The 24,268-nt window shown below is 36.4% G+C and overlaps 5 protein-coding genes and 1 long non-coding RNA gene across 11 annotated transcripts; 3 read left to right on the top strand and 3 right to left on the bottom strand.

The window, feature by feature from the left end:
- Positions 1-755: 755 nt before the first annotated feature.
- LOC100881609 (mitochondrial potassium channel ATP-binding subunit) lies at positions 756-3,983 on the top strand. The gene is made up of 10 exons (XM_003704813.3): positions 756-1,184; positions 1,245-1,566; positions 1,635-1,802; positions 1,912-2,325; positions 2,409-2,720; positions 2,789-3,012; positions 3,079-3,253; positions 3,311-3,489; positions 3,572-3,719; positions 3,781-3,983. Exons 1-10 carry the CDS (start codon positions 1,123-1,125, stop codon positions 3,859-3,861), a joined length of 2,085 nt encoding a protein of 694 aa, XP_003704861.2. The 5' UTR covers positions 756-1,122; the 3' UTR covers positions 3,862-3,983.
- LOC105662924 (uncharacterized) lies at positions 3,975-6,609 on the bottom strand. Its single transcript, XM_012288826.2, has 2 exons — positions 6,394-6,609; positions 3,975-6,122 (listed from the first exon to the last, which is right to left on the bottom strand). Exons 1-2 carry the CDS (start codon positions 6,466-6,468, stop codon positions 4,092-4,094), a joined length of 2,106 nt encoding a protein of 701 aa, XP_012144216.2. The 5' UTR covers positions 6,469-6,609; the 3' UTR covers positions 3,975-4,091.
- Positions 6,610-6,891: 282 nt separating this feature from the next.
- On the bottom strand, positions 6,892-8,138 carry bisc (TM2 domain-containing protein 1 biscotti). Of its 2 annotated transcripts, none has more exons than XM_012288824.2 (3): positions 7,802-8,138; positions 7,519-7,600; positions 6,892-7,438 (listed from the first exon to the last, which is right to left on the bottom strand). In XM_012288824.2, exons 1-3 carry the CDS (start codon positions 8,001-8,003, stop codon positions 7,144-7,146), a joined length of 579 nt encoding a protein of 192 aa, XP_012144214.1. In that variant the 5' UTR covers positions 8,004-8,138; the 3' UTR covers positions 6,892-7,143. The 2 variants fall into 2 exon arrangements, with proteins under 2 accessions (XP_012144214.1, XP_012144215.1); XM_012288825.2 differs by having other exon boundaries at positions 6,892-7,420.
- Positions 8,139-8,180: 42 nt separating this feature from the next.
- LOC105662920 (uncharacterized) lies at positions 8,181-10,286 on the top strand. 3 transcript variants are annotated; one of them, XM_012288822.2, is made up of 4 exons: positions 8,181-8,299; positions 8,398-8,816; positions 9,196-9,407; positions 9,489-10,286. In XM_012288822.2, the coding sequence occupies exons 2-4, from the start codon at positions 8,548-8,550 to the stop codon at positions 9,875-9,877; spliced, it is 870 nt and encodes a 289-aa protein (XP_012144212.2). In that variant the 5' UTR covers positions 8,181-8,299; positions 8,398-8,547; the 3' UTR covers positions 9,878-10,286. The 3 variants fall into 3 exon arrangements, with proteins under 3 accessions (XP_012144212.2, XP_012144210.2, XP_076396028.1); XM_012288820.2 differs by having other exon boundaries at positions 9,196-9,419; XM_076539913.1 differs by having other exon boundaries at positions 8,202-8,312; positions 9,196-9,419.
- On the bottom strand, positions 10,200-24,075 carry nompA (no mechanoreceptor potential A). 3 transcript variants are annotated; one of them, XM_012288823.2, is made up of 19 exons: positions 23,941-24,075; positions 20,579-20,685; positions 19,809-19,894; positions 19,461-19,722; positions 19,255-19,384; positions 18,742-18,893; positions 18,390-18,665; positions 17,601-17,912; positions 17,264-17,359; positions 16,176-16,992; positions 15,280-15,848; positions 13,887-14,065; positions 13,329-13,477; positions 12,788-12,934; positions 12,627-12,716; positions 11,874-12,243; positions 11,480-11,649; positions 11,263-11,406; positions 10,200-11,143 (listed from the first exon to the last, which is right to left on the bottom strand). In XM_012288823.2, the coding sequence occupies exons 2-19, from the start codon at positions 20,655-20,657 to the stop codon at positions 10,945-10,947; spliced, it is 4,227 nt and encodes a 1,408-aa protein (XP_012144213.1). In that variant the 5' UTR covers positions 20,658-20,685; positions 23,941-24,075; the 3' UTR covers positions 10,200-10,944. The 3 variants fall into 3 exon arrangements, with proteins under 3 accessions (XP_012144213.1, XP_076396011.1, XP_076396012.1); XM_076539896.1 differs by having other exon boundaries at positions 13,338-13,477; XM_076539897.1 differs by having other exon boundaries at positions 17,601-17,900.
- Positions 13,530-24,093, top strand: LOC105662923 (uncharacterized). Its single transcript, XR_013040527.1, has 11 exons — positions 13,530-13,658; positions 13,814-13,985; positions 14,056-17,074; positions 17,142-17,925; positions 18,085-18,264; positions 18,380-18,576; positions 18,753-18,952; positions 20,840-21,035; positions 22,063-22,490; positions 22,591-22,707; positions 23,956-24,093. It is a non-coding gene; the product is annotated as an uncharacterized LOC105662923 (long non-coding RNA).
- The last annotated feature ends 175 nt before the right edge of the window (positions 24,094-24,268 follow it).

The following is a 24,268-nucleotide window of genomic DNA, read 5'->3' as shown; positions in this document are numbered from 1 at the left end:
CAAGGTATAGCGGAGGAAAGTCCCTCGCTCACCTTTGAAACTCTTCTTAATAACGAAATTAAATGTTTAAGATTTTGTAAAAAAAGCAAGACCTCTCAAAATAAACGACACCAAATAATACTTAAAGAAACTAAAGACTCAAAAATTTTCCTCACGAAGTGTTCAATAGCACGTCCCAATTCAATTCCCCAAATAGCCCATTTCCAAAAAGGTCATTTTATGGACCAAAAAATTGCCGTCCATCTAGCGGTGAAAGTTGGAACTAACAAAATAGAAAATTGCGATTTTCTCGAAAACTAGCGACTTTTCGGAAATTCTGAGATATACAAATTGTTCCTGGTCGCCTAAGGAATCGAACGAATATAATTATAACCCTCTAGAACCATTAGGAAAGAAATTAGAAAAAGGGTCATTTTATGGACAAAATTTGTGGCGCCATCTAGCGGCGAAACAGCTGAACTAATCGAAAAAAATGTATGTCCGATCACGCATATTGGAAAAAAATAAAAACTCATATTTCGTAACTTTATCGATATATCATGCTTCCTAAGGCATTCTAAAACAAGTTTTTATTAACTCTTAATGCCTACCATTACCGATTAAGCCGAAAAAAAAAAACAATATTTATTGAAATAGGTTTCACCTGTTCGCCAGAGAAATGGCGCCACTTGTTCCATTTTTTTGAAAAGCCGTGGAGACTGAGGTTCGTGAAGGAAAGTCTGGTCTGGTAAATAACGCACAATGATTTTCGTTGCAAGTATTGCACTTTTTATTAATTCGCGACACGTGTTGCTTCGTCAGCTTTCTTACGCCAAGTGGAGGAGCGTCATTCTTATTTTTAATAAAATAAAAAGTAGCTAGTAAAGGAACTATTCCAGAGGGCGTGTGTGTCGCTGTCGCTACAAAGCATTTACATATGGCGCTACCCCTGCGACAAAAATATGAGTTAACCTATGTTTTTCAATGTCATTTTTTAGGTCATAATTATAATAGACGGTGAAAATGTTTCTAATGAATAACAGATTAAAAATGATTTGAATATATATAATACATTGTATATAATTTATTTTTGAATATCATTTAAACAATAACATAATTTTATAAAAGTGAATTACAACAAAAATGTCTATTATATTACGAACAGCGTTATTTAAACCCCATGTTAATTATTCGAGGAGTTCAAGGTACATTCATTTATAAATGATGGATAAAATATTAAATAAATAATGCAATTTTTATTGTAGGGACTCCGTTTTAGCGCTTATATCAAGGCATAGAGGTAAACCATTCAACATAACAAAAAGAAAATTCAATAACAGTACCAAAGAACCCACCACAACTAATTCTACCTCAAAGATTTTACCGTCTATTTTAAAATTTGGTTTTAGTAGTTTAGGTGGTATAGCGACAGTATGTTTGTTAAAGAGCCATAACTCTATCGTAGAAGGTAAAACACTTAAACTTCCAAGAGAGGTTGACCATGACAATGAAGAATTGAGCTTTAAATGGAAAAAGTTTTTGGGATATTTATATCCATATTTTTGGCAATTATTAGTAGCATTATCAGTAAGTATCTTTGGGAACAATATTCATATAAAAGTATTGTATCTACATAAATGTATTTATAATGTTAGAGTGCATTGGTTGTTGCTCTTTTAAACATTTGGATCCCACAAGGTATTGGAAACATTATAAATGTGTTAACACAACTTTATCAATCAAAAGAAGATGGTACCGTTCAAAGTATACTTACACAACTTACAGAGCCTGCATTTGCAATGGCTCGTTTATATCTTGCGCAAGTATGTAATCGATGGTTTTACAAACTGTGAAAATCTCGAATTTTATTTATAAAAAATTTAAATGAAAATGTTGTCTATTTTAAAGAATTTCAGCAAACTTTGTTCTTAGGCATTTTTTACATTTGTGTATATCTACACACTTTCTCACGTGGGTGAAAGAATAGCAATGAACTTACGACAAGATTTGTTTAAATCAATTATAATGCAAGACATCACATTCTTTGATAGAAATCGTAGTGGTGAAATAGTAAGTCGACTAACCACTGATATTCAAGACTTTAAAAGTACTTTTAAAATTTGTATATCGCAAGGTTTAAGAAGCTTCACCCAAATTATTGGATGCGTAGTGTCTGTAATAGTTATTTCACCACAACTTACCTGTGCTATGGTGTTGTCTATGTCCTCCATAGTTCTTGTTGGTACAGTAATTGGAAGAAGTTTAAGAAAACTGTCTGCAGAGGCACAGAATCAAGTGGCTAAGTCCACAGCTGTTTGTGAGGAAGCTATACAAAATATTAGAACGGTACACTAATTGCTAATACTAATAAATATATAAAAAATAAAATTTTTCAATCTTCATTGCTGCACTATTCATTTTCTTCACAGGTAAAAGCATTCTCAGCAGAGGAAAAAGAAATAGAAATGTTTTCAGAAGAAGTTAAGTTAAGTTCTCAATTGTATGAAAAATTAGGTTTTGGAATAGGTTTGTTCCAAGGAGGAACAAATTTGTTTCTCAATGGTATTTTGCTCTGTACGTTATATTTTGGTGGACATTTACTGTCTACTAATCAATTGTCAGCAGGAGATTTAATGGCGTTTTTAATGGCTACACAAACAATACAAAGATCTCTGGCACAATTATCTCAATTATTTGGAACGTACGTTAGAGGTATTAGCGCTGGCGCTAGAGTTTTTGAGGTACATTTTATTATTTTATCATAATACAATTGAAAGTACTTTTTACAGTTTTTAATTTGTTGCTATAGTACCTGGATATGCCGCCATCACCGATGATGGTTAACGGCGAAGTAATCACCGATCGATCACTTGCCGGAAATATAACTTTTAAAAACGTGAAGTTTAGTTATCCTACTAGACCGGATCACATTATCTTAAGTGACTTTAACTTAAACATTCCTGCCGGAAAAACAGTAGCTATTGTCGGCTCCAGCGGTAACGGTAAATCGACGATAGCAGCATTATTAGAAAGGTAATTGTCGAAATTCTTCTCCATTTAAAAGAATTATACCTTGTTAACACTCATAAAATATTTTAGGTTTTACGACGTTAACGATGGCTCAATTACGATTGACGGTAAAGACTTGAGATCGCTCAATGCCGGTTACCTCCGAGGTAACGTTTTAGGATATATTGACCAAGAACCTATTTTATTTGCTACTAGTATTATGGAAAATATACGATATGGAAATCCTGATGCTACAAACGATGATGTAAGTATTATTATTTTCTGGTATAATTTTTACGATACTTATTATTAATATCTGTAGATCGTTCAAGCTGCGAAAGAAGCGAACGCTCATGAATTTATCATGAAGTTCCCAAATAAGTATGAAACACAGGTTGGTGAAAGAGGAACACAATTATCTGGCGGACAAAAGCAGCGCATTGCTATTGCAAGGGCGTTGCTCAAAAGACCATCTATTTTAATTTTGGACGAAGCTACAAGGTAAAAATTGTATCACAACTGACCTAGGATTGTATCACTTTGACCCAGCAGAAATTAATTTCATGTTGATTATTCATTCTAGTGCGTTAGACTATGAGAGTGAAAGAATCGTTCAGAAAGCATTAGAGAATGTTGTACACGGCAGAACAGTTTTAGTAATTGCTCATAGGTTAAGTACAATTAAAAATGCTGACATGATCGTAGTTTTACAACGTGGAGCGATCGCAGAAGTACGTATTACAATATTCTTCAATTTATAATTAAATAATAACTATCATGATTTGTTTTTAGATGGGCACTCATGCAGATCTAATAAAAAAGAAGGGTCTATATTATACTTTAGTAAACGAACAAGAGCGAGAGAACAAATGATGTTAGTGAATGTCTAGACTTTAATACAATTACTAGAGTGATTATTTATTTATGTAGGGAATGTTTGGTGGACTAGGTTGTAATATATACACATCTATAAATATACGCGTATCTTTCTATTCTTCAGCGTTCATAATTTATTTTTATTTGCCCTCATAACTACAATACTTGTAATTCTTAATAAGTTACTATAAAGATAATAAAATGAACTTATATTTTATAAACAGTTTTCAATGTTGAACTGTGCCTAATACTTGCAACAAACACCGTTCAATCATATCAATGATACGAAATACTGCTGACATAATTGGTAATATAACGTCTGTTGATACTCTCCCTGTAGAAGGCATCATGTTTGGCATAATTGCAGATTCATATTTTGGTATATCATTTTCCTTCGACGCTGCGTTTTGTTTATCTGGCACTAAAGAATGCAATTGCTTATTAAGCGAGTCGGAATTGATTTCAGGTCTTTTAGAATCTGATACCGTCCGCAACGTAGGTGCATTCGATACATTTTCTGAGTTCTGAATATTATTAGCCGATGGCGTTGTGGTTGATAGTTTGTCTTGTTCAAATGATTTATCGTCTGCATTTATGTTCGCATTATCAGGTGCTTTAGTTACAGCACTTTGATTATTCATGTCATTTTTTAAATATTCTGTATTTGCATCATAAGAACTTGTTGTGGATAATATAGTACTGTTTTCATTTTCATTCGAGTTTGCAGTGGTTAACCTTGACAATTCATTATTTAATAGAAGCATGGGGTCTTCTGTAATTTCTTCAGTTGTGCTCTCATTGAAGTCTTGTTTATCAGTTACTGTAGTCTCTGGACTATAGTCAGCTGAAACAGTAGTATGCTCAGGACTTGTTTCTTCACTGACAGACTGAGTTGTAACATCTACTTCACTTGAAGTAGAACCAACTTCAGTAGAAGTAGAAGTAACAGATTCGGAATTTGTATCATTTGGTTCATTCATAGCCAAAAAAACATCTGGAAAATCTTGTTCCATTTCACTAGGTTCTGTTACTTGTTCAGTTGCATCTGTTTCTTTCTCAGTTGTAGACAAATCAGATTGTTCATTTAATTCAGAATTCATTGAAGTTGAACTCTCTAATCCCAAAGTGCTTGTCTCTGTGCTTACAGTTGTTTGCACTTCAAAATTTGCATTATCAGGTGTTAATAAATCAGTTGTTGAAGTTGTTACAAATTCAGTAGTTGACTGCACAATTTTTTCTGCAACCATGCTATTTTCAGTGGTCGAAATTTCTTCACTACTAGACGTTGAAGATGTAACAACTTCAGTAACTGCATTTTCAGTGCTCAATCCTTCACTAAGTAAATCTGTTTCAAGTGTGCTACCTACAAACGTGGAAGTTTCTGTAAACTGATCTGTAGGCAAGAATTCTCCGCTTGTTGATGAATACGAAAATGTTGTAGTATCTAAAGAATGCAAGTGATTTGATTCCGTCGAACTGGTCTCGTCAACAAACGCATTGAATTCAGTCGACGACAAATCATTATAAGGAAAAGTGGATGTAGGATTATCATATGGCGTCACAGAAACGGTATTCGCTAACGTAACATCTTCCATGCTATCCTCAGTGCTTATCGTATCAAAAATAGTTGCTGTATCAGTAGTATGAGTCACTTTTGTAGGTTTTTTTACATGTCGGTGCTCTCTGTTAATTACAGAAGCACAGAATGGTATGTTCAAGTTTGTGCCATTACAGCTGGATGAAAAATCACACATTTTCGTTTCTGTCTCATACGCCATGTCCTTAGGACATCTGAAGATACTTTGGAACATCCTGTGACCATTTGTTTCACAAGTATAGAACAAGGTGCAGTCATCAGGTACCGGAAAAGGCCCAGGTTCCTTGCATTCAGGAAGTTGAATAGATTCAAATGTATCCAGATTCGGTTGAGCAGTAGAGGAGACTAAGTCTTCAGGATTCACGTCGACACATTTTTGTAGACGACTATCAAAATGCTGTCCTTGGATGCACTCGGCCAAAATAGTTTTGTCATTTTTGCAAATGTAGTAATATCTAGGGTTAGTACAGTGAGGCTGCAACGCTTTGACGCTACACGTGTTTGTACTATTTATGTAGAGCACTCTGCCACCACCTGTTACGCCTAAACAACGTCCCTCCTCTTTGTCAAAGTATTGGTTGAAACTGCAGATTGGAGGGTCAGGCTTCAAGGCTCTATGTACTCTTTTCTGTGCGGTATTTCTGCTTGTGGCGTCGATATCCTGTAAAGTGTTCATTTATGAAGATGTATCTTTAGAAATATTATGGTCTATTTACTGTATGAGATATTAGTAGTTTTTTCAATATTGATTATCTGATTTGTATGAGTGATCTGCTCAGTTATTTTAAGCTGAATAAGAATACCTCCACAAACTTACTTTTTATTTCTTCACTAGCATCATTTATAAGAAAACACATGCAGATTTGTTATAAAATGAATTCCTGTAATAAAATTATGAAATATATAAAATAGTGAGGAGAATAAAAACTTACAGTTGGTGATTTCAATGGTTGGCCAGCAGCAAATAAAATTAACTGGCACAGTAGAAGTAGAAAGAAACTCTTCATGTTCAATCTTTACATGAATTAATAACTGCTCCTTGCACTCTACAGACTGAGGTGTACATTAAGTTAATTCGTCTTTAAAAGTAGTATGACCCTCACAGCAGCTCGTACCGGCACTTTTATATCAAAAACGTGCTCGATAATTATGCGTGATAATTACAAAGATACAAATAACGTCACTTTCGGCGGTGCACGATTGCGTGCAAATTCAATAACTTCTTTCTCACAAAAGCGGTTATCGCTGGTCGTTTGAATGAAATTTAAATATTGATCATTTATTTAAGAATTTTGGACAATTAAAGGTGGTAAAACACATCACTGAGCACGTTTTATAATCCAGTAAACAGAAATACAAGTCCGAAATTATTTATGTTAGTGTTAAAGAGAGATTAATATGTGATTTATTGGGAAGGAGAAAAATAAATATTTAGAAATAAAAACAAATATTTATTACATGACTATACTGGCAATAGATAATAAGTCAGTAACAAATCTTTATATACAGTGTTTCGTTGAAGTACATATCTACAAGATGATCTTTGTTTTATTAAAAAACCAGTAATCCGTGTCTTCCAGATGCTGAAATAGGACTCGATTCTAGGATTGCATATCGTTGCTCGTAATCAAAAACAGTGGCTGTACAATTTTTAGGACGATCACTGTCACCCTGACAATTCTTCAGCAATCGTATTGTGGCACTCGGTACGTGAAATTATTACTGGTTACGATATGAATCCCTGCACCGTAATATGGCATTACATAATGCGAACCATCTGCAGGTCCTACGATCTGCGTCGCTATAAGTATTACATCAGCAAATTGGCCAAGGAAAAGAAATCCTAGAGTACTCAGCTTGAGGAAACCCAATGCTGGGTACCCTAGGTAAAACCTATCTGCTCCAAACATGCCAAGAAATATCGAGAGTAACAATGATGTTTCAAAGGAATATCCATTTCTGTAAGTAATACAAAAACTGCATTTACTTATTATTCTAGTTGGTATATGAAAGATTTTTGTACAACTCAGTGGATTCTTCATGTGACCTGTACTTACGTCCATTTACAAGGAATATCCTTCTTGAATGTATTATTTTTTGTTTCTGTACAAATGAGGCCATCCGCAGCCAGACATAACACTGTCAAGATAATGAATATATAATTTAAAATTTTGTATACATAAATTAACAAACAATGAATAAATAACAGACAAATGAAGATTGCAACAATCAATCACTGTATGACAAAGTATTAAAGGAAATATTTACTGCATATAGGTTATGTTGAACTGTTTCCTCGTTTTTATTATACTGATGAAAATGAAGGGGAATGTCGTTTACCTTTGGCTTTATTTTCTTTAGTACAACCTTTAGGTTGCTGCGTTTTCAGATCTATGAAATCATAATCGGGATGAGGGCAGATGTATTGTCCCATTCGTAGGTTACTGCAGTCAATTTCTTGCGGGTTATCCACGCCATTGCTCAGCGGTATTGAAACGACAAGCAATAAAAGTCCGCTAAGGAATTGCATCAGATGAAACATACCGTTTCATTTTATGACAATTACATACTGCGAGTATCACACTGTCACTCGATCCACACCGTCTCGTAGTTTCTCGACGTCCTATGCATGTTTGTTGTATTTTGAACGCACTGCCATTACGGTCATTTCCGAGTGGCGCTAACTAGTAAACATATTTATGAACTACATTTTATTCTCGTTGGCGCCAGCTTTTCTACATGTAATGTTGACACAATAAAAAATACAGGGAAGAAGCATAATCTAGGCCAGTTTAACAGTAAATATGATAATAGATGCCCTATATTTCCACCTCATCGGTATGTAACTCTGGTATCGTACATAATTTCTTCATTATATGATATATTAACACATATTATTTTTTTAATACAAAATTTAATACGTAAGTCATTTTTAGGTGAAATTTATATTAAAATGATAAATACGAGTGTTAATATCTGTTCTATTTTGAGAATAATGTATTTTGAGAGCTGTACAGTATAGTGTTGGTTTTGAAAAAAATAAACAATGGAAGATCATAACGAGTCTCACATTTTTCCTCGGTAAAATGGCTTCTTCGTCGTTGAAAAGTACTCGGAAAACCTACAGCTTCGAAGAACGGGAAATTTTGATAACCTTGATAAATAAATACGAGGACATCGAGGATAAGAGGTCCGATCCAATATCGATGTACAAACGAAAATCGGCATGGTCCCAACTTGCTAATGAATATAACTCGATGGTTGGTCCCCAAGGCATTCGTTCTGCTGTCCAATTACGACGATGTTGGGAAAATATGAAAGCTTGCAAACGAAATCGAGAGGAAAAGAAATTACGGTAAATATAACGAGTCCGTTACATATTTCGCTCGTAAAAGCACCCATGATGCACTTCGCAAAACCATGATGCATTTCGCGGAAGTTTTGAAATACAGGGTGCCACTGTAGGAACCATTTAATATTTGATCTGAGATATCTTAACTGAATATTTTATCTGTTTGAGACTCAAGGTAAAAAATCATATTATTACATCACGGAATTAGTTATTTAATTGGCTATGTTTTAAAAAATTTAAAACTTGTAAAACAGAAAGCTTGAAAAATTCAAAGTCACCATGAAGTTTCAGAAAAAATTTGTACAGTGTAAAAAGCTTTCTGTTTTACAATTAAATTTATAAAAACAAAACATGGTTATACAAAATATTTTGTTTTTTGCAGCATGTCAAAAAGTCTTTATCAATTGTCCAAAGATCATATGCGATTGAAGAGTTGGGAAAATAGACATTCTCTACCGGAAGTCCCAAGACCTACCGGAACTGTAGGACTACCGCCAAACGTTGTTTTCGAACCGAAGGAGTCAGAACCGTTCACATTGCAAAGTGTTTGCACCACGAAGCCTTTGCGATCGAATTTGAAGGACGAAAATAATTGTAAAGATATAGGTTATTTTTTCTTCTTTAATTTGTATTAACATTTTGGAGTTTAGAGTTCATTTTCTGCTCTCACTGTAGATTCGCTTGCTGATAAAACGGATTCCAATTTATTCACACCCGGTCCAATGGCTGAATCCAACGATTTGGATTCCACGCACCTTGTCGCCCATTTGGATAAAGAAGAATCGCCCAGGAAGGCTCGTTTAATTTTCAAATCAAACGGAACGCAAACGTTGATCTCTCCCTCGACTGTTCACGATCAGCCTCGTCGAACGAAAAGGTCCCATCACAAAGAAGAAGAATTACATGTATTGGCTCTGTCCGAGGCACAGATGAAGGTCGACATCGCTTCTATGTTGAAAGAGGAGGCCAAGATTAAATTGGAAGAGGCTCACTATCGAAAAGAGGAGGCTAGGCTACGAATGCTCCTTTTTACTTATAAGTTAGATAGGATAAAGGAGGATTGATATAAGGAAATAATATTGTATCGAAAGCACGTACATTTTGGTGCAACATAGGTTTCTTGGTTAACATGTTCCCAAAGTAGATGCTTTGATAATTGCTTTTAATTCTTGGAGAGACTTGGGAGAATCTTTAAATGCTTTGTAAGAGTTGAACTTAACAATTTGTTAAGAGATATTTATATAATTGAAGAACCAAATCTAGAACCTATGGTATATTCTTCCTACGTTCCCTAACCTCAAATTTTGTATGATTCCTCAAAAGCCTAAGTTGCACATGATTGTACAAAAAGTTATTAGATAAGGACTAGAAATAAGAAAACTGTACTTTGAGTACTTCCTGTTGTATCCGTTTATTATCTCTCTAGCTACAATTTAAACGAAACCGTAATAAATAAAAGCTCATAACTGTTTACGATACTCGCTACATTCAAAACGCGAACAGAGAGACTTTCTCGTAGTTGAAATTTTATAGAACAAAGAAAGCATTCTCTTTTCATCGTTTCGAATTTAAAACGAAGTTTCAATGGATCTTTTTGTCGATGCAGAGTTTCGTTAAAACGCGTCGTAAGCTTTAGCAAATAATAGAAGATTGTAATTCGTAGTTTGATGTATAAACATTCTGTATCAAGCATCGTCAACGTGAATGACTTTGAAAGCAGTTTCCCTATGACGAAATGGTCATTCATTTTGCTCTTGTAAATACGAAACATTTCGTGACATTAATAAACATTTCATTGTAAACAAGTATTGCTCACGGTGATAACTTATACTTCAATGGAAGAATAACTCTGTAAACGACAATGAATTTCAACGGACTGTTAAATCAGAACTTCGATGATCAATTGTCATGGCAGTGGTCATTTGACTAGCAATTCTTGAAGAACAGGAACAAATGATGAGACCTCTAATTACGTCAAATGTATATTAAAAAGAAGAAGAGACTGATCGCTAAAAATTGAAGTACATAGATATCGTTGAGATCAAACATAGTTTGAAAGATGTTCCTAATAATGCCATGAAAATAAGTCGATGTTTATATTCTTCTTTCGTGTTCTTAGACCTCAAGTTGTTCACATGAGACGGAAGTTATCATCGAGTACAGGTTTCGGCGACGAGCAGCGGGCAACCTCGAACAATGATGGATCGGTATAAATCGGTTCACTCGGATCGAATCCGGTTCTCCTGGGCGATAATCCTACAGCACCCTCCAGAGCGGTCGAGGAGCTCACGTGTTGGCTGATCACGTTGCTCATGGAACGCGAGATTGATCTGTAAATCAAGTAGATCCTTAATTATACCATATGCAAATCGTTAATAAAAGATACTCTTCAGATCGAGAAGGCCATTTCGTGTATCTCTTCTTTTAATCGAAGCAATAAGTTACGTACGTGGATTGGAATGGTTTCTGAAGACCAGTTCTCAAGAAGGAGAAGTTATTCGCCCGACTGCTGTAAGCATCGTCCGAATGACTGCTGCGATTGCATGCTTTATCAACTCGGCGGTTCTTCGTGATCACCGCGTAAGCGTATTTCCTGAAACAATTTACATGAATCGATTTACGTGCACGAACACTGGCGAGTCTCGTGTACGTTCAGAGCTGTGTACCTGTAGATCAGCATTGATAACAATACCACGGAAGCAAGCAGCACCACGAGCACTGCCACTGCTGTTACCAGTCCGTAATACTCGTTTGGTGTTATGCAAACGTCCTCCATTATGGTGGTTTGCCTCTCGACCATTGTTTCTTCGTCGATGTCCATTCTTGAGTCGAGTACCTACGATAATTTTACTGCTGTTACTTGTACAATTTGCAACTTATATACAATTTGTACTTTAGTACAATATTTTGTAAATCTACTGTAAAACTTTATAAGCAACTTATTATAGGCTTAATTTATTATTTATAAGTAAAGATAGATATTTTAATACTTAGGTAATAGGTTGTTTAGTACAATATCTTTTCACGAAGACAATTTTATCCGCATGTACTGTAATTTACCTCGATCATTTCTCTCACATGCTCCTCCTCCTCTTCTTCTTCTTCGTCGTTATCTTCTTCAACGACAGTGGAATTCGACACCGAAGACGTGTCATTTGCATTAGCCTCCGTTATCGTGCTTATTTCATTTTCTTCGGTGATTGTGTCATTTTGAGACACGTCCCTTCGTCTTCTTCCAAAGGACGGTTCGCTTCTTCCGGTACCACCTGAGCAATACGCGGGTTGACAACCGTCCCGGCAAGTTCTCACTGTCGCTTCGAACACCAAGAAATTAGATTCGGGGATTTTGAATGCGTTGAATCGAGCCTCGAGGCTGTCTCCGTCGCGCAAACGATCCAGTCCCGGGAACACGTAATTGTCTACCGGGCAGCTGTACGAGAAAGGTTAATCAGTGTCATGAAAATTGCATCTTGTCAAAATTTCTTTGCGTATTTTTATTATTATTCAAATCTGGGAAGTAAATATACTTCTCATGTAAAGAAGATAAATGTTAATTTTGATCTCTGTTGCAGGACTGAGCTGAACTTGAAGGAAGAAAATTATAATATTTGTTAAGAGGATAAAATGAATACTTAAAAGAAGATTAAATGGATCAAATGAGTCAGGTGAATCCAGTGCATTTGATGGAATTATACATGAAGAGTTTTTGGATATGGAATGAATTTTCACATATGAAGAAACTTAGGTTCTAAAGTATGATATACCTCAAGTACTGAATTAAATAAGTAATAGTAAAATTTTAACAGTAGTTACCCATATCTGTCAATGAGTTGAACACTCCTTCCTGAATAAGGATCTCTTGCTATGACGTTGGTAGCAAAAATGTCAGTCACATAATTGTATCTATAAAACAAAAAATTTTTGTAATTCTTTAAACTAAGGTGTAAGTATTTTTGTGATAAAATATTATATACCCATCCTGAGCTTCCAGCCTAAAAGTAAGTGGATCCCCAACAGCAATGGTTGTTGTGGGTCTACCTTGATAGAGGATTAGCAAACGTACTCTGGAACTCAGGGTGTTTTCTGCTGGAAGATATTCGATGGGGATTGGGGACCCTGATCTACAGAATACAAACATTATTAGTAAAATTAAAGATAACTTTTGTTGATTTAATTATGCCTTGTTTCACACTTGATTTTAAAGTATGTCTTGTTGCACACTTGATCTTTAATTTATGGTCTTCAAACAATAAAAAAAAGAAACTGTGCAGAACTAACATGAAATGCAATCAAACTTGATTAATAAATAGGTGAATTTTTTTCAGGCGAAACAAGACAAGATAGCTCTCGATTGCGGAAGAAAAAAGACTACATTAAAATAAGTTCATCGAGAGTGCTTGCACCGGGTTCCCATGCAAACGAATGTTGTACACGTTGCATTTTGTACTCGATATCGGACTGAATTGTTTAATTAAGTGTACCAGGTGCAAGGCACGGTCTCTCAATCGATATGACCTGGCATACCCGGCACCGATGTAGCCGGATGTGACGACAGCTTCGCCAGGGCCTCGAAACAGACACGTGAGATTGAAGCGTTTGTCTCTTCCTGTTTGCACGTAGTCAGAGAACTGTACCACGACGATGTTTGTCATTGTATCTCCATACTGTAATTTGGTTCATCAAATTTTTATATGATCATTGATACCAAGTGTTAGTTCGTTAACCCTTCTTCAAATTTTCAGATATCACACTTGTTTAGACTAATACTTTACTGTATCTTGATGAATACTTATGTTAGTGCTTGAAAGCTTGGAGAGGTTTCTGTATTCCATAATCCAAAGAAGGGTTAAGTTTATAAATATAATGTTGTGTGTTAACTTTTATATAATTCAGTAGATGAAGCAAAAGTTAGATTGATATGTTAACAATGTTAAAATGTTAAAATGACTTTTTTGTTTGTCACAATGTAGATCTTTTTGTAAATGTTTTTATATTTACAGAAACTATGGATATGTCTGGTATCTTAATTTTGATATACTGGGCACAGTGCACTAATATCTGACAGGATCTTACTCTTTGAGTGCCGCATTCAGGATAACCCTGAGGACCACTGATTCGCAGCACGTTCACCGTTCCTCCGTTTCCACGGAAGAAGCAGCGATCGTAATAGCCGTAAGTATATATCCGGCCAATGAATCCTTCCGGTGTCCTTAAAGTAAATTCCATTCCATCTTCGCTACAGACTTGACTCACTAGAAGCACCAGAAACACAGTGATTCTCCCAAACCAGAACTAAAGTGCCAGAGATTCTCAAGTAAAACTCTTGTATCAATCAAAATGGCCGAAGATTCAATCAAAATGCATCAAGCTTCGACTAACAGGCATTAAGCTTTATGTCCACATGGATCAAACTTTAAATCAAAATGGATGAAGCATCAGCTAAGTGTTTGTCAAAGTGAAATAAGCTTCAATCAAGGTGCCTCAAGCTTCAATTAAAATGTATCAAGTTTCAATACAAATGCATCAAGCTTCAATACAAATGCATCAAGTTTCAATATAAATGCATCAAGTTTCAATACAAATGCATCAAGCTTCAATAGAAATGCATCAAGTTTCAATACAAATGCATCAAGTTTCAATACAAATGCATCAAGCTTCAATATAAATGCATCAAGTTTCAATACAAATGCATCAAGTTTCAATACAAATGCATCAAGTTTCTATACAAATGCATCAAGTTTCAATACAAATGAATCAAGTTTCAATACAAATGCATCAAGTTTCAATACAAATGCATCAAGTTTCAATACAAATGCATCAAGTTTCAATACAAATGCATCAAGTTTCAATACAAATGCATCAAGTTGCAATACAAATGCATCAAGCTTCAATATAAATGCATCAAGCTTCAATACAAATGCATCAAGTTGCAATACAAATGCATCAAGCTTCAATACAAATGCATCAAGCCTGAAGTCAAATTGAATCAATCTTGAGTCTGAACGAATTAAGCTATAGTCTAAACAAATCTACCTTCAATCTAAATGCAGTAAGGATCAATCAAAATGAATGAAGCTTCAGTTAATATAAAGGTTCACATCAACATGTATCAAATTACAATAAAAAAGCATCAAGCTCTAAATCAACGTGGATCAAACTTCAAATCAAAATGCATCAAACTTCAAATCAACGTGAATCAAACTTTAGATGAACGTGAATCAAACTTCAGATCAACGTGAATCAAGCTTCAGATGAAGCCTCAATTTGGTCAACAAGCGAATCAAATAAACGGATGTACAACAAAAAAAGTAAAAAAAAAGTATCGTATACAGAAGACGGTTTATTTCTTCAAGTCCGTACAATCATTTTGATCGAATCGAGTATCGGTAAGTCGCACGTGGACGGGCTGGGTAAAAATCTCTCCACACGATCCACGTAGCCGGCATCCAAGGACTACGACGCTTACCGTCGAGACACTCCGCGTCGGCGCCCTGTCTGCCGTTGTTCCGCTCGTAGAAATCATAGTCAGATCCCGTGTCGTAGTAAACAGGATTGCCCATATCCATGTCCCTGGAGTCCCGGTCGCTCAACTCGCAGTTATCCCTTTCAGCGCCGTAGGGAGCAGCGTAGGGACGATAGTTGAAGGACCTGCAGACGAAGTCCCTGGCGTCGGCGCACTCCCTCTCGCACTGCGCCAAAGACGAGGCCGTCGTGTAGCGTCTGACGAATGGTTTCCGTACCCTGGTGTGGGGTCCGACTTGCCGGAAGTTGTCCTGCTCGTCGCATCTGGAGACCAGGGGCGGTCGGCCGATGATAGGACCGCCGCTGGTGCCGAAAGGTCTGGAGTTGTACACCCCTCCTTCGCCTATGTAACCGCCACCGATGATTCCACCGTCGTTGTTGTAGCCACCGTAGCCCAAGGGTCTTGTAGGACCTGCCACCCCGTAGGGGTTGCGATCTGAGTGGGGCTGGGGTCCGTAGACGTCGTCCACGGGGTAGTTTGCGGGGTATGCACCGTGAGACGATGGAGGGTACCTGAGAATACAGAATGTGAGGTGAAGAAATCTGGATGAGGAGATCTGTGAATTTGCTCTTAAGTAATCTAAGAATGTGGAGATATTGATAGGTTTGCATATCTCCAAAAGGTAACCCGAGTGTTCAGCCAGATATCTGGCGCCAATGACAATGAGAGAATCGAAAGAAGGAAGAATAAAACAGCCAAATCATCCCGTTTAATCAAAGTTACCATTGAGAGACTGAATTGTTCAAGAAGAAGATACAGTCTTAATCTCGAACGTCTTTATCCTCCGTTTCTTTCATCCTATTATTAAACTTCAATCAAGAAAAGTTTCACTGACTTACCGACTGGGATAAAGATCCTTCTCCGGATACCTTTCGTTGATGGGATACCGGTCGACGTGGGGTCTGACAGCCCCTACTGCTGAAGGGTATCTTTCCAGAGGATCATCAGGGATGGGGTATCGGTCGATGGCGTTAGGATATCGATCGCTGTCGCTAGGAAAACGGCTCGAAGATATTGGATACCGACCACCAACGCCAGTAGGGTAACGGCTGTTTGTTGGATACCTGTCCACTGCAGGATCAGGAATGGGATATCGATCAGGTTGAATGGGACGTCGATCGCCACCTCTGATAGGGAAACGGTCAGCGACTGGGTATCTGTCCGAGCCTGGATATCTATCAGGGATTGGGTAACGATCACTGACGGGATAACGATCTATGGGGTCGGGAAAGGCATCTGGTCCGGCGATGGGATACTGTCCGTTCAGATGATATCGGTCTGGATATTTGTCCGGGTATCTATCCGGATATTTGTCGGGGTATCGGTCCGGATATTTGTCAGGGTATCTCTCCGGGTATTTCTCCGGGTATCTGTCTGGGAATTTGTCTGGGTATCGCTCCGGGTACTTGTCCGGGTATCTGTCTCCTGGATAACGATCCGCATACTTGTCCGGATATCTGTCCAATGGATAACGATCTGGATACTTGTCCGGGTATCGGTCTGGATAACGATCTGGGTAGCGGTCTGGATAGCGGTCTGGATAACGATCTGGATAACGATCCGGGTGGCGATCGGGATAGCGATCTGGGTGACGGTCTGGATAACGATCTGGCTTAACACTACTGCTGTATCCTTTGTCGTAGTCGTCTGGGTATCCTGCAAATTTGAAGTGTGTTTGAAATTGTTACTTGTAAATTGATACCAAGCTTGTATCATTAAAGCGAATTATTGTATTCAGGTGAGGTTTCATATAAATTCTGCTGTTCAAATTTCATGTATAACTGATAACATTTTGTATTCCTCAGGGTCTGGAAGTTCTGGAGTACAAGTGGGAAAACTTAGTTCTATAAAATAAATCTACTGGGGTTTATCACACTGTACACGATTGAAGATTGGAAGAAGACATAAAGATTGATCTATTTTTTACCGGGTCTTCCTAAGGATGGTCGGCCAAAATTGGTGTCCTGTCCCAAAGGGTCTGGCCTGTATCCTGGGCTGTCTCGGTCTCCATCCAAATATTGATCTGCCCAAACAATTATATTTATAATCTAAAATTGTGGTCGAACTATTGTAGACTCTTACGTGAAGTATTAACACGTTGATTGCTATCTTAATATATTTTCTAAATTATTAATTCACTACATAGAACTTATCAGATCTACTATAATTTGCAGTAATTTTCTTGAATGTCCCATTTGTGACGAGGTCAACGTGTTAATGACTCAAAGGGGAATATTCCGAACAGGGCAGGTCAATTCACTCACGCATAAGGTTCTCGTAGTAATCGTAATCTGCATCGTAGATGATCCTATGGCCATCGCGTTGATTGAATCGGCTCAATCGACAGGTGTGATAATGTTCAGAATACACGGCACTTCTGCATTGAAAGCTGGTCTGTCGAAGACACTCGTCAAGGCATTCGCTCAGGCTGCGACCGGTGATTTCCGAGTGAAATTCTCCGCTTAAACGGGAGTTTCGATAACGTTGAAACGCGGTGTCAGGACGTCGTCCATCGGAGAAAAGGTGCGACGAAGAGCTGCTGTCCGGGTATTCGGAGCCACGTGCTATGGACGGATCTACGTTTCGTAAGTGGGTATTGATAAAGCGTTGTGAAGCGATAATTGATCGTTTCGCTGGTATAACAATTTGTTATTCAGATTCTATGAACCACAATCAGTTTTATTGTCATCATTATCAGTTACAGAGAATTATTCACCCTAACAGTAATTCTCTTTTATTACATTTCAGGTTGGATTTATGAGGGAGTTTCCACTCTTTAGTGGAACTTTTGGGACAACACTAGCTACAACTTACAATACATATAGTGCTACTAAATGTGGATCTATGATATATGCAAAGTGAAGATAAAAATGTCTAAGCTAATCTTGTGGACTAATTCTATTAATAATTGAAAGAAAATTTTAGAAGGTATCCTTCAACATATATGAAGCTTCTATGAATATATAAATTTTTAATGTAATATTAGAACTATTGTTATAATACCTCAACATGCAGAATTATGTTATCGATACTGTGATTTCAGGTACACTTACGATTGTCCAAACAAACCAAGTCATAAAAGTGATGGCTGGGACTGCTGCTGATTCCGATATCATCTTTTTGTGAAACGGAGTCTTCTTCCGAAATGACACATTGTCGCGTTTGTTCGTCGAATTCGACGCTTCTGCAGAAATATTTTTCTGCTCTGAGACAAAGAGCTTGACACTCGTCCAAAGTAAGGTTCGTGTAAATGTCGACTTCAAATGGTCCTCGAAGACGCTTGTTTTCTTCTTTGACGAACACTGCCAATCCATCACAGCGACGTTCAGCTGAATCACAAATTTTTATATATATTTTTAAAAATATAAACATAAATAATATAAGTATATAATGAATTGATAATACCATTTAAACAGGTGTTTTCCAAGTAGTCGGAGTTTGGGTCGTCTTCAAGAAGCTCTGGATGAGTTCTCCTGGTAAAACGACTTAGAGCACAGCTTCTCAGTGCAGTATCATAGGTTGCAGATCGACAAATGAAGCTGAACTCGTTCAGACATCTTTGAAGCAAAGAAGAAAACACATCAAGTGTAATTAATCATAAACTTTTCATTTGTGGGTAAATATTTTTAATTAGGTGCCACTTAGGTTCTAATCTTTTAATATATTATTAAAGCCACTTGGTGAAGATAGGTTAGGTTAGGTTATAATAGGTGAAGTTAGATTAGGTTAGGTTACAATTTTGTAGTTAAGGTTATCACCTTGATGGTGAGTTGTCAAAGTTTGATAGAAGGTTAAATCCAATAGGACAAACTTTAGCTTAGATTTACTCTGCTTTAACACCATTTATGGTGTACTAAAAATTTGGACAATAACTATTGTATTGGATTAGCTAAATAAAAGGTAGAGAATATGTTCTACCTGTCCTCACAGTCCGTTCTATTAGCCGCGCTAACTTCTTTAATATCCGTCAATGGCAGTTTCAATTTCTTCCTCGGATGTCTCTCAAACACATACCGTCTATTAGGGCACTCCCTTTCTATCCTGTCAGCTACAAAAAATGCAAAAGTTAATACCAGTTTTTCTTAAAGGTGTGCAATGATCGAAGGCAATTATCGGATACTCACAGCCGAGACAAACTTCAGTGAAATGAACGCTGTTTGGCACCAGCATCAGATTCCCTATACCTTCTGGCTGAGCCTGCTCTCTCGTTAAATAACAAGTACTCTCCTCGTACTCGGCAGCTCCGCTGAAAGATGCTATTCTGCTACCAGGTTGAAAATCGAAGCTGGTACACGCTCGAACTAAATTGTTCGTCGCCGTTCTGTCGCGTAGACAGAGCTCCTGACATTTTTCCAACACTCTAAACGGGGGTGCAGAGTCTCTCACCTGAGGAGAATTAATTATTTATTAGGAGGAATTTCATTGTTGTAATTAGAGTGGCGTGGCAATGTTTGTAGATAAATATTTTATACCACGTCGTCGTCGAAACCCTGGAGTTGTTGGTCAGGGAGCCTCTCGTAGACCACTCGACCTAAACCGCCATTGCAGGTTGTTTGACCTTCAAACAGAAATTATTATAGTTGCAAAATTCTTTTACAAAGTCAGCATATATTCTAAAATCTGCATATTTACATTTTTGTACGGGAAGTCTATTTTAATATTCAGAAGGTACTTGTAAAATATTAAAACACGTAAGGGATGATTTACAAAATGTTAGAGATGAAATAAAAAATGACTTTCAAATATAGCAAAGTATTCTCATAACATTAGGAAATATTAGACAATGAATTGTGCATAATTTTGTCGACCTTTTTATGTTACATAGAAAAAGAACACCAATTTCCTGCGTGCTCATAAAATGCAAAAAAGATATTTTCTATGTGCCATTGAATGCACGATTCGTATTATTATTCCACGAACAGATTATTATTTCCTGTGCCATCGAAAAATCAGGTTATTTCCTTTGGGCATCGGCATCGTACCGATTTTATCGCTACGTTTTTCGTGCCATAAGTGGCACGCGGGTGATACAATAGGACGAAACGTAATTTCGCAAGTCCGCAAGTGACATCACGTTCTGCATTCCATCATTAATTTACGCGATTGCGTTTCATGCGTGCTCGTTTCACAGAAAGAATTTTTCAGAGCATTTATCACAGGAGCTTTCACTCCAGTTCTTTTTGTCTTCAGAAAGTGTTCAATATTTTTAGATTATTCCGTAGAGAATTGATGTAATTCTTACCATTAACCACTACCTTTAGAGTAGCGAGAAGGGAAATTGATTGTAGCAGGTGCGATACATTAGTTTTCTTCATCTTCATTTACTGCAATTAGTCATTCCAATGAACCCTGTAACCAGAAAATTATTGGAATTTATAAATATAGAAAATTAGAAATAAACCTAAGAAATTGCGTAACGAATACAACCATCCCTCTCAGCGACATTACACCCCCCGCAAAACAAGTAATCATTCAATCTAAATAATTTTCCCCGTGATTTCAGTTCGAAGCCCAGCTAGTTACGATAATCAAGCAGATAATGGACAAGTAATAATGTAATGCTTGAAAGTTGGAAACACGGTCCGTTGCCTTTACGGGCGTGTGGTCCTTTGCCTTCGTGTATGTACTTACACATATGTACGCATACAACTTGCAGAGGAAAAGGTTCATGGGGGTGCGAGCATGTGGAGGTGTTCAGGGTGAGTGCAGCTCAGGTATTCCGTAAAACCTTGTGCTGTCTCTGATACATGTTTCAACATATACGAATACAAAATGAATTCATTTTCTGTGTCATCTCCTGTGACTTCAAAGACACTTTTTTATGCAATCTTACTGCCATCTCCAGCCATTCAACACTTCTCTTTCAATTTTAATATGGAAGTAAAAATTATTTGACTATTTGATTTATTATATTAACTTTAACTGGCTGGCTTGATAAAGAGGTCTTTTTGAGAGTTTTTTAGGGTTTTGTAGTTTGTTTATTTAAAGTGGGTGCTGTATAAAATAGTAAAAATTATGTAATAAAAATTGTATAATATTTTGTAAAATTTATGTATGTGAAGTTTAGTAAGAATTATGTACAATTTAGTCAAAATTATTAATTAAGCGAGTTACAAAAATTAAGTGAATTACAAGAATTAAATGAACTACAAAAATTAATTGAATTATAAAAATTAAGTCAGTTATAAAAATTAAGCAAATTACAAAAATTAAGTCAATTAAAAAAATTAAGCAAATTACAACAATTAAGTGAATTACAAAAATCAAGTGAATTACAAAAATTAAGTCAATTAAAAAAATTAAGCAAATTACAAAAATTAAGTGAATTACAAAAATTAAGCAAATTACAAAAATTAAGCAAATTACAAAAATTAAGTGAATTACAAAAATTAAGCAAATTACAAAAATTAAGTCAATTAAAAAAATTAAGCAAATTACAAAAATTAATTGAATTACAAAAATTAATTGAATTACAAAAATTAAGCAAATTACAAAAATTAAGTCAATTACAAAAATTAAGCAAACTACAAAAATTAAGTGAATTACAAAAATTAAGCAAACTACAAAAATTAAGCAAATTAAAAAATTAAGCAAATTAAAAAATGAACTGAAAATAAAATTCACATACAATTTAACAAAAATAGCATGCATTTTATTAATTAAAAAACGACGTAAACAGTAGATAAGCTTAGATGAAATTTGTAATAGGAGAATTTATAATTGCAGACAAAATTAACTTAATGGCAAAGGTGACTAGATCCTCCAGCGACCAACTGTAGCCCGCAATTATGAACGGAATGTATCAATTTGCAAATGATCAATTATCCCACACGTGCCTGTCTGTTAAAGGTATTGAATGCAGTACAACATGTGCCTCATAGAAACGCTGCTTATTAATTACGTTATGGTTTATCGCCTCGATAATTGTACATAGTTGCCTGTTCAAAGGGGATGGATGCTTGTTCAGTGATTAACGTTACGGTCGACGAGAGAAAATTACAGATTTGGTCATTCGAGTACTCGTAATACTATATTCAAACGATACTGTGATTACAGATTATTGAATTTCCTTAATTGTTCTGTTCGCTATTGAACAAAACTGGTCGAGACTAAACAGTGAATGTAGGGAAAGGTAACAATGGTATGTAACAAAGGTATGTGGTGGTCTTTTGCTTTATGTGGTTATTTATGGAGGAAATATTTTTGATAATTATTTATGATAATTATTTATTTACTGGTTTTATTATTTTGCAGATTTAAGCTGTTGTAAGAGGGATCTTTGCTGGAGGGATGTTTTGTGGTGATGACTGTTATATGGCTGTGTGTGGTTTGTGGAATTGGAGATTTGGGAGTTTTAAATTTTGTGATTTGGTGAGTTGGGGATTTGGGAATTTGGGAATTGCAGGAGTGGGGAATTTGAGAATTTGGGAATTGGAGGAGTGGGGAATTTGAGAATTTGGGAATTGGAGGAGTGGGGAATTTGAGAATTTGGGATTTGCAGGTGTGGGGAATTTGAGAATTTGGGAATTGGAGGATTGGGGAATTTGAGAATTTTGGAATTGGAGGATTGGGGAACTTGAGAATTTGGGAATTGGAGGAGTGGGGAATTTGAGAATTTGGGAATTGGAGGTGTAGGGAATTTGAGAATTTGGGAATTGGAGGAGTGGGGAATTTGAGAATTTTGGAATTGGAGGAATGGGGAATTTGAGAATTTGGGAATTGGAGGATTAGGGAATTTGAGAATTTGGGAATTGAAGGAGTGGGGAATTTGAGAGTTTGGGAATTGAAAGAGTGGGGAATTTGAGAATTTGGAAATTGGAGGAGTGGGGAATTTGAGAATTTGGGAATTGCAGGAGTGAGGAATTTGAGAATTTGGAAACTTAGAAATTTGGAAATTTGGGAACTTGGGAATTTGAGAACTTGGGAATTTGGAAATTTGGAAATTTGAAAATTTGGGAATTTGGAAATTTGGCAATTTAGAGATTTAGGAATTTGGTAATTATGGCATTTGGAAATTTGTAGACCTAGTAACGCATAAATTTGAAAAACTATGAACTCGTGCTATGCCTCTCCAAGAAGTGTAAAATTCTACAAATTGAATTCCTTTCAAAACCTTGTTATGAATCGCACAACAAAGTCATTATCGTGATTCCTTGAAACGTAGATGATACACGGATAACAGTGTTGCGCGTCTCAAAGAGTTTTAGAATTCTTCGATTGCGTGATATTAATGCTTGCCGGAGGTTCGTCAAACACAATGGAAAATTATAATTGTTCGCTGTACAGGTGTCCGATTGTCTGATAGAATTTATGAAGTAACCCTGTAATTTACTTCTCTTAATACCTCGTAAATTATCAAAATATATAAACCTCGTCTAAAATCATAATTTATTTAGTTACTGTAACTTTAACAACCAAAAATCTACGTCTACTTAAAACTTCATCTTCGCCATTTTCATTATCTTCGCCATCTTCATAATCTTTCAACTTCCTTCAGCAAGTTTCTTAATTCCAATTAATTAACCAATAACTCCTAAATCTTTCTGTTTATTTAATCAAACCTCAAATCACAAATATAGAATTAACAATAACACTAATACTCACAAAATTTTGTTCCAGATTTCGCAGAAGAACCACCTGCTCCGCAAGTTCTTCCTCATCAACTCGTAGGACCTCGATCAGCTTCCTACTAAAACGATCCCAAGAAAAAACCCACTAGAACCGGCCATCCAACGCGAATGGCACCTGTAATCAAACTGGCGGTCAAAATCAGCGCAAACAGTGAAAATAATGGATAACACCTGACAAATAGGTAGGGGAAGAGACGGCGATGGAAGAATCGTTTCGATGAATGATTCTCGTATAGACAGGCCATAGGGGGCAGAAGAGATAACGCACCGGTGGTACACAGGCGCGGTGTGGATCCCCACGT

Source organism: Megachile rotundata, chromosome 14 (assembly GCF_050947335.1).
Source record: "Megachile rotundata isolate GNS110a chromosome 14, iyMegRotu1, whole genome shotgun sequence".
NCBI classification, from domain to species: domain Eukaryota; kingdom Metazoa; phylum Arthropoda; class Insecta; order Hymenoptera; family Megachilidae; genus Megachile; species Megachile rotundata.
The sequence above is the reverse complement of the archived record's forward strand: the minus strand, read 5'-3'. Positions and strand labels throughout refer to the sequence as shown.

Excerpts from the sequence above, each read along its gene's own strand:
- bisc (XM_012288824.2), bottom strand. The coding sequence starts at position 8,003 with ATGTTTCATCTGATGCAATTCCTTAGCGGACTTTTATTGCTTGTCGTT. Across the intron at positions 7,601-7,801 it reads TAAAGAAAATAAAGCCAAAG|TGTTATGTCTGGCTGCGGAT; the intron begins GTAAACGACATT and ends TTATCTTGACAG. Across the intron at positions 7,439-7,518 it reads GATATTCCTTGTAAATGGAC|TTTTTGTATTACTTACAGAA; the intron begins GTAAGTACAGGT and ends AAGTAAATGCAG.
- nompA (XM_012288823.2), bottom strand. The coding sequence starts at position 20,657 with ATGAAGATGAAGAAAACTAATGTATCGCACCTGCTACAATCAATTTCC. Across the intron at positions 13,478-13,886 it reads CTGAATGCGGCACTCAAAGA|TATGGAGATACAATGACAAA; the intron begins GTAAGATCCTGT and ends ACCAAATTACAG. Across the intron at positions 11,650-11,873 it reads ATGTGAGAGAAATGATCGAG|GTACTCGACTCAAGAATGGA; the intron begins GTAAATTACAGT and ends AAATTATCGTAG.
- LOC105662924 (XM_012288826.2), bottom strand. The coding sequence starts at position 6,468 with ATGAAGAGTTTCTTTCTACTTCTACTGTGCCAGTTAATTTTATTTGCT. Across the intron at positions 6,123-6,393 it reads AACCATTGAAATCACCAACT|GATATCGACGCCACAAGCAG; the intron begins GTAAGTTTTTAT and ends AACACTTTACAG.
- LOC100881609 (XM_003704813.3), top strand. The coding sequence starts at position 1,123 with ATGTCTATTATATTACGAACAGCGTTATTTAAACCCCATGTTAATTAT. Across the intron at positions 1,185-1,244 it reads AATTATTCGAGGAGTTCAAG|GGACTCCGTTTTAGCGCTTA; the intron begins GTACATTCATTT and ends TTTTTATTGTAG. Across the intron at positions 3,490-3,571 it reads ATTTTGGACGAAGCTACAAG|TGCGTTAGACTATGAGAGTG; the intron begins GTAAAAATTGTA and ends TATTCATTCTAG.
- LOC105662920 (XM_012288820.2), top strand. The coding sequence starts at position 8,548 with ATGGCTTCTTCGTCGTTGAAAAGTACTCGGAAAACCTACAGCTTCGAA. Across the intron at positions 8,817-9,195 it reads CGAGAGGAAAAGAAATTACG|CATGTCAAAAAGTCTTTATC; the intron begins GTAAATATAACG and ends TGTTTTTTGCAG. Across the intron at positions 9,420-9,488 it reads AAATAATTGTAAAGATATAG|ATTCGCTTGCTGATAAAACG; the intron begins GTTATTTTTTCT and ends CTCTCACTGTAG.